The sequence below is a fragment of the Citrus clementina genome, unplaced genomic scaffold (genome assembly GCF_000493195.1).
Source record: "Citrus clementina cultivar Clemenules unplaced genomic scaffold, Citrus_clementina_v1.0 scaffold_1, whole genome shotgun sequence".
Lineage (NCBI taxonomy): Eukaryota > Viridiplantae > Streptophyta > Magnoliopsida > Sapindales > Rutaceae > Citrus > Citrus x clementina.
In genome coordinates, this window is record NW_006263303.1 from 25,966,385 (window position 1) to 25,974,491 (window position 8,107).

The window sequence follows — 8,107 nt, forward strand, 5'->3', positions numbered from 1 at the left end:
TAATCTTTTTCTGAAAATCTCCGATCGATGATTTAAAAGGAAAAAAAATAGAAAATTACACATATAAGAAGGAAAGAGAACAAAAATAGTTTTAGAGCTTCATTTTGGAGGCCATGTGGTGCGTAGATTGGTGGAATCATTAAGGGTACTTTAGTCTGCTCACTCATAACTTTGGCTAAATAATAAAAAAGTACAAGAATTATTAGTTTTCATAAATAGAACACAATAAATTAGAAATTTCTCCAGAAAGACCCCTTCACAGCCTCGGTCGGTCACCCCCTTAAAAACCTCGGAAATTAGACTCACTTTTCCCCAAATTATCCAAAGGCCCCAAAATCTAGGGTTTTCTTCGTTCTGCAAACCCCAACTCCTCGCAGGTAAAAGCTTCTCTTCTCTCGCGCTACTATTACCCACTAGGTTTTTAAGTTTTAACTCGTTCTTTTTTAAAGAAAATTCTCGCTTTTTTTTTTCTCTTGCAATTACTAATTGCATGTAAAAAAAAAATCAAAATTTTTACCACTTATGTAAACTCCCCCTCTGGTGACTCGATACTGTTTAATGTACTATTAATTCTTGAAATAATTTAACCATGTAATGAATTTTATTAGTATACTCTCATGTTCAATTTGTAGATTGGTGGGTTTTTGCTAAAATGTTTCAAAAGTTAATGGATTTTGTGATTCAATGAATGTTTGTTTGGTTGACTTTGATAGTGAACTTTTTTTGGCTGACCTGCTGTGGGGATCTGCTGACCCTTATGGTGTTTACCTTCATCTTTATCTGGAAATTGGGTATAGTGATTGTATGCATTCTATTTCGTCGCTGGATTTGGTAATCTATGAGTTGTGGTTGATTGAAATTGTTTTTTTTTTGGTTTGTATCCTTGTTTGTATACTGAGTTGTGGCCTTTAGTTATGCCCTTGGCTAGTGTGCATGTGCCTGTCTTTTTGATAAACAGGTTCGTTATGTTTTAACATGCTAACATTGATGATCTTAGAGATGGGGAATAATACAGTAAAATCTTGCTAATTGTGGTCCGGGGTTTGATTCTTCAGTGCTGAAAACCTGCAGGAAAAGCCGTGTGTTTCCTGCCTTTCAAAGATCATAAGGTTCAAGGAGGGCCCCAGTTTCAAACTCCAGTTCACTAAGGCTCCATTTGGCAGCTACTCTAAAATAAAAGCTCTAGTTTTAAAATAAAAGTTCAATAATAATTTTGAGAATGGTAATAAATATATTATAGGATTTCATTAAAAAAATGTGAAATAAAATCACTTTAGCTTCCAAAATGCAGCTGCAACTGCAAGCCTGCAAGTATTTACCAAAAGCATTAGAGTTGTAGCTTTAAAGCCACAACACCCCCCTTAACTTTAAGTTATTTCGTTTCTTACACTAAATTTAGTGATTTATTATAATTTAATTTGATGTGGTGTGACTTCAAGTTTTGTACAACTGTTGGCATCCTTGCCTGTGGTATTGTTGGTTGTCAAGCTTTATATTGAGAAACATAGTTACTACTATAAGCTTTGATTTTTATGGTCGAGCGGCTACTAAGATTTTACTTTTCAGTTCCCAGAAAAAGTACTCACGACCAACAATAATAAATGTGTCATCATTTGCATAATTTAGTAGTTCCATCTGTCCTGAGTTTTATGTTTGAAGTAATTCAATATTATTTAATTTGGGTGTTGATGTCCTGCTGAAATTCGATCCTTTCATTTATGAATGTCAACATCATTTAGAACTTCCTCGTTGGAATATTCTTCAATAGTGATCATAAAATGAAACTGTGTTTGTCTTCACATGTCTTTACATTGTAATTATTGTACTCAGCATGTCAATTTTGTTGTTAGTATTATGGAATAGCTTAGTCCAAGAATCAGTTTTTTATGATAGAAGTAAAATATAACTGGATAATTGTAGAACATCTTTTTCTATGTAACATGCATCTCTTCTGGTTGTTGATGTGAATTTCAGAAGTTGTTTGCAATGGGGAAGGGAAAGCTTATTCTAATCTGCCAGTCTGGTGGTGAATTTGTAACGAAAGATGATGGATCCTTATCTTATGATGGAGGAGAGGCAAATGCCGTAGCTATTAATCCAGAAACCCATTTTGGTGATCTCAAGTTAAAATTAGCCGAGCTCTTAAACCTGGAATATAAATCGTTGTCTGTCAAGTATTTTCTTCCAGGAAACAAGCAGACTCTCATCACCATATGCAATGACAAGGACTTAAAAAGGATGTTTGATTTTCATGAAGGCTCAGTGACGGCAGATGTCTTTGTTATAGGAACATCGGGTTTTGATCGTGAAGCCTTTGCCATCGAAACTGGCAGGTATTTAATCTATTTTTATGTGCATCTTACTTTGGGTAGCATAGTTGCTCTTATGAAATTAATTATTTATTATTCAGTATTTTGTTGAAATGCATTGCTTAACTAATTGGGATACATAGGAATTTTCTTTGTTGGTGCTTTGATGAGAAAAGTTGATGTATTGTTAAATTTGTCCTTTCTTTTGGTATGGTGATGATAGTGCATCTCAGTTTTACTGTGACCTGTAGTGATTGATGGTTTGTTGGTGGCTAGAGGAATTGCACTATTTTTATAGCATTGATTCATATTAGTTGTCGTTTGCAGGGCAAGTGGGATAAAACTAGCTGAAACTGTGTCTCCGTCTAAGGCGTCTAAAGCACTTGTTACAACTGATCCTGTATCAACACCTGCTGGACCTAGTGCGGCTAATCTTACTCCCAATAGTCTTGCTGACCCTGCTGATGGAACTGCTCACAGCCCAATTACATATGATGTGAGTGCTACTCCTGCAGATACTGTTAAGAAGCGAAGGCGTGCAGCCTCCAGGAAGAACAGTACCGATGCTCCTACTGCTGCAGTCACTAAAACTGTTCGGAAGACAAAAAAGATGGCACCTCGGAGAAAACGTATGCGCAAGGACTATCTCACTGAATCAGATGATGACATGGAGGAGGAACGCGATACTAGTGCTGGGCTAGATGGGACCAATGGTGCTTTAGATGTTGCTTCTGAGTTCAATAATTTATCTCCAGAAGAAATGGTGGCCATGTGGAAAGATAGTATAACTGGAGTTGGCCAGGAATTCAAAAGCGTGATTGAATTTCGTGATGCACTGCAAAGATTTTCAATTGCACATCGTTTTAGGTACAAGTTTAAAAAGAATGAAACTAGTCGTGCAAGTGGAATGTGTGCAGCTGAAGGCTGTTCTTGGAGCTTCTATGCATCTTGGGTTCCATCTGAACGTGTCTTTAAGATTAAAAAAATGAACGAAACGCATACATGTGGAGAATCTTCCAAGACTGCCCACCCAACTAAGAACTGGTTGGTGAGCATTATAAAGGACAAGTTACGAGAAAGCCCTCATCACAAACCAAAGGAAATTTCTAAAAGTATTCTTAGAGATTTTGGGGTTACATTGAATTACTCCCAAGTTTATCGTGGAATTGAAGGTGCCAGAGAACAACTTCAAGGTTCATATAAAGAGGCATATAACCAGTTGCCTTGGTTTTGTGATAAGCTGTTGGAAGCAAATCCCGGTAGTTTTATAAAGCTTTTGATTGACAATGACAAAAAATTTCAGCGCCTGTTTATATCCTTTGATGCCTCAATACACGGTTTCCAGAATGGTTGTCGACCACTTCTTTTCCTGGATTCTACATCTCTAAGGTCTAAATACCATGAGATTTTGTTGACGGCCACTGCACTTGATGGGGATGATTGTATTTTCCCAGTTGCATTTGCTATAGTTGATACTGAGAATGACGACATTTGGAATTGGTTTCTGGAGGAGTTGAGATCTGCAGTGTCAAGTTCTCGATCTATAACTTTTGTCTCTGATAAACAGAAGGGGTTAATGGAATCTGTGCTTAAAATATTTGAGAATGCTCACCATGGGTACTCCATATATCACCTGCTGGATAATTTCATGAAAAACTTGAAGGGTCCATTTCATGGAGAAGGGAAAGGTTCTTTGCCTGTCAATTTTCTTGCTGCTGCCTGTGCGGCCCGACTTGACAGTTTTAGGATGTCTGCCGAGCAAGTCAAAAAGGTCTCCTCAAATGCTTTTGATTGGATGATGCAGATTGCACCAGAGTATTGGACAAATGCAGCTTTCAAGGGCGAGAGTTATCAGCATATTACATTTGATATTGCAGAGTCGTATGCTAACTGGATTGAGGAAGTGTGGGAGCTACCCCTCATACAGAAACTAGAAAGGCTTCTGTGTAAGATGACAGAGATGATAAATAATCGTCGAATGAATTCAAGTGGGTGGTTTACAAAACTTATTCCATCAAGAGAGCAACTAGTAAAGGATGCAAGTAGAAGAGCACATTATCTAAAGGTTTTGTTCTCTTCTGATACCTTATTTGAGGTTCAAGGTGATTCTACGCATGTCGTTGATATGAATAAAAGAGACTGTAGCTGTCTGGTGTGGAAAGCAACTGGGCTTCCTTGCCATCATGCTATTGCTGTCTTTAATTCCACAGGCAGGAATGTGTATGATTACTGTTCGAGTTACTTCACTGTTGATAGCTATCGCTCGACGTACTCCAAGTCCATCAACCTAGTTGAAGCCATTTTCAAGCCTCCTGCTAAAGAAAAAGCTTCTGTGGAAGAAGCTGAGCAGGTACTTCCTCCATCCTCCACCCGAACACCAACAACCCATCAGAAGAGAAGACGGAAAATTCTGGGCATAGAGCATAGAACAGTTACTTGCACCAAGTGCAAGGGTATAGGGCATAATAAACTTTCATGCAAGGAAACCTCTTAGATCCTTTATGCTTCATTCGAGTAGTATGTGTGGCAATGTACAAAACTTTAGAATAATTCCCGTCATGTTTTCGCTTTCCCCATGTACATCAGCTCTGTTAGTGTGCTGACTGCGTGAGTACTGAATCTTGTATTTATCTATTATGCCAGAATAGCTAGACTTCATTTAAGCCTGTGTTCAGACTATTTTCTAGGAATTGATTCCGGCAGTTTTTTACTTGTCAGATTCCTAAAATGGTTTCAGGTTATTTTTCCATTTCTGCGCAAGGCTTTAACATGCTCAGTGTAAAAGAAGACTACGAAAAAGGAATATGAGATGATAGATATTGTTGCTTTTTTCCCAAAATTTAATTTATCAATTACCCATTTCTCGTTGAATTCCAGAAATTCTAAGTTTTCTAGAAATAAAAACTTTTTATAAGTACGAAAATATTTGTAAACATGTAATTAGTTACACATGTGACTTCAATGTTCCTATACCCAAAATTGATTCATTCATTTGGCGTGATAGTGAGAATATTGTTTACAAAGTCGTTCATGAACTTGAACCGTATCTTTAAATCAGTATCATCTCCATTTTCGACGAAACATGTGAGCTGGGTTGAACCATTTATTTTCTAACGTTTAAAACAAGTGTAAAAACCAAAGCATATATACACAGTTGGACCATTATAGTACATATTATAAGGCAATTATCAAAATAAATAAATAAATAAACAAAACATAATAAACCGCAAAAATTTAAAGATAGCAAAGCACTTATTAAGTGTTTACAATACTCTTGACGGCTCTAAGATTTGTAAGACAATGCAAGGCCGAAATCCTGGTCTGTATTAACCAGTCAGCTCATATTACATAAACAGCCTATCTATTCATGTAAGCTTCCCATCTAAGTATGTTCTGTCTCTCTCTTAGATGATTAGAAGTATATCATAGATTTAGTTAATTTCAACATCTGTACATTCATTCTTGTACTCCTGAAGATTCGACCTGCGTCAGCGAGCCTAAACACAGTGGGCAGGGTGGGTCACGTATATCTTCAGCAGATGTTCTCTGCTCCAAGCAATCTGCATGATATACATGACCACAAACTAAAACAGCCACAGCATGTTGTTCACCAGAAGGTATTGTGCTTCCCATTCCAAGAAGATGTGATTTCCGTCTCAACAGCTTCTGACAGATCCCACATATGATTTTCACTGTATCAGGTGATGCAGCATTCGTTACCAAGGAACTGAATCTGATTCTCTCCGACCTGCTAAATGGTTTTTCCCTCTTCTCTGAAATGTTGGCAAAAAATAAAAATAAGACCCATGTGCGGAAAGCATTCCAACTTCCAAGAAGGATGTTAGAACACAGAAAATAATATGATTAGGTACTATCCAGAGTATGCATCCATAAATATGTCTTGTCCGTGAAATGACAAGATAGTTTCTTATGTAAGAAACCATGTTACCTGCGTGGCTTCCAGGCTCTGTGTTGCAATGACTAGCCAACTTGAAGGAGAGTCTCTCCTCACGTGAAGGAGGACCCTTCCCAAGAGAACTCGATCCGTTACCATGGTTACCTAAGTTTCTTCGAGAGTATTGGTGGCTATAGTGATGACGCGATCTTTTTAAGAATACAGAACGACCAAGATTATAGTGATGGTGGGCATTCAATAGCTTTACAGAATTATCAGTGATTTCCATTCCAGATGAGAAAGGCTTTAAGTCACTTGAATCAACGAACTGTGAAGGTTTCTACAGTTAAAAAAAAAAAAATCAGGTCACAACCATGATCCTGTTGGATATCAAGGATGCAAAGAAATAACTTGGATGCAGGTACTATTTTGTATAAAAAAACTAACCTGTTTTGATAATGCTTCTGTTCCTGATGAGCATGGAATGTTGTCTAAATTAAATAGGAGCAAAAGTTAGATCAGTCCAAAATTACACATTCTTGTCAAACACAACAAAACAACAATTGAACAAGCAGACCTAACAGCTTAAACTTCTGAATCCAGAAAGGGAAGCAAAATGCAATCACAGACAACACAAAAAGGATCTGCTAATGCAACAGGTGATATCATAAGAAATAGCAAACAAAATTTTAAGCCAAAGAAGAGCATACCAGATAAACGACCCACACTCACAAAAAGTCCCAATTTGAGTGCCAACTGATGTAGCATTTATCAATCGGATGGTAGAATAAAATAATAAGAAATTTTACATTCATCATTCAAGAGATGAGCAGCATGCAATATGGTGATTCAAGTTGGGACTCAAATATTGTTTGAAATTAAAATTCAGATAATATATTCAGTGCAATGAATTCACTATCACAGAAGAATCTTGTAAAGAATATTTCAGCTGGACTTAAAACAGAACTTGCTTATGTACTAAGTGGGGGAAACGAAAAAAAAGAAAAAAAAAAGAAAGATCTTTGGTACAGATGATCAATCTGTGATAATCAATTCCCAAAAATGTTGATCAACATACAAAAATAAATAAAACAGAGATAATAAAAAAATAATAAAAAAACCCTAACCCTACAATTTACTTTTATGGGTATAAAATTAAACTGCAATCAACGAAACCCAAAGTAGAAGTCTCAAAATTGAACTCAAATATAATTCCAAAATTGAAATTTGCGCCTTCTGTTCTTCTAATTGTCCACATTTTCTCGAAAACCAAACAGAACGGGGCAAACAAACTTCACAAATAAAAAAATTTAAAAAAAAAAGGTACCCGAAGAAGCAGGAGGGTCATTACTGTTATGGTGTTGATCAGCACCTCGCTTTCTCTTACCCATAATACTAATAATAAGAAGAAGAAAAAGAAATGAACAATTTTGCAAATGCAAAAGAATTAACGGCTGAGAAAATAAAGGGGAATCAAAGTGTACGGTTTTAGATTCTGCGTCTGTGGTGTTGCGGCGTTAAAGCAGCAGGCAGCGCGGAAAAGAGAAGATTAATTGATAAATTGATGAAATTGATTATGTACGGTCATTCATTTCTCTGGACACAAAAACGCACGCACACTGAAACTTAAGAAGGATGAGTTTCAGTTCACTGTTGCGAGAAAATAAAACGGACGAAGCAGGCGGCGTATGACTTGTCGTTTTAACTCTCCCCTACGTCGTTTTTTTGTCTTCCTTTATAGTTTACACGTGTTGGTATTTATTTTTAATAACTTTCCACCTCCCTCCTTTTTCTTTTTTTTTTTCTTTTGCCTGAACTACAATCAACGGATTACAATCAGATATTTACACTAACAAATATTCAAGAAATATCTACTTTATTTAGAGGGTGTTTATTTTTTTAT

General features: G+C 36.6%; 2 protein-coding genes across 6 annotated transcripts; one reads left to right on the plus strand and one right to left on the minus strand.

The window, feature by feature from the left end:
• Positions 1 to 257: 257 nt before the first annotated feature.
• On the plus strand, positions 258 to 5,028 carry LOC18055802. Of its 4 annotated transcripts, none has more exons than XM_024177434.1 (3): positions 258 to 377; positions 1,056 to 2,333; positions 2,637 to 5,028. In XM_024177434.1, the coding sequence occupies exons 2-3, from the start codon at positions 1,987 to 1,989 to the stop codon at positions 4,801 to 4,803; spliced, it is 2,514 nt and encodes an 837-aa protein (XP_024033202.1). In that variant the 5' UTR covers positions 258 to 377; positions 1,056 to 1,986; the 3' UTR covers positions 4,804 to 5,028. The 4 variants fall into 4 exon arrangements, with proteins under 4 accessions (XP_024033202.1, XP_006453114.1, XP_006453113.1 ...); XM_006453051.2 differs by having other exon boundaries at positions 1,072 to 2,333; XM_006453050.2 differs by having other exon boundaries at positions 1,975 to 2,333.
• Positions 5,029 to 5,526: 498 nt separating this feature from the next.
• LOC18055803 lies at positions 5,527 to 7,875 on the minus strand. 2 transcript variants are annotated; one of them, XM_024192273.1, is made up of 5 exons: positions 7,689 to 7,875; positions 7,556 to 7,599; positions 6,652 to 6,695; positions 6,259 to 6,544; positions 5,527 to 6,082 (listed from the first exon to the last, which is right to left on the minus strand). In XM_024192273.1, the coding sequence occupies exons 2-5, from the start codon at positions 7,593 to 7,595 to the stop codon at positions 5,766 to 5,768; spliced, it is 687 nt and encodes a 228-aa protein (XP_024048041.1). In that variant the 5' UTR covers positions 7,596 to 7,599; positions 7,689 to 7,875; the 3' UTR covers positions 5,527 to 5,765. The 2 variants fall into 2 exon arrangements, with proteins under 2 accessions (XP_024048041.1, XP_006453116.1); XM_006453053.2 differs by having other exon boundaries at positions 7,532 to 7,599; positions 7,689 to 7,874.
• Positions 7,876 to 8,107: the final 232 nt, after the last annotated feature.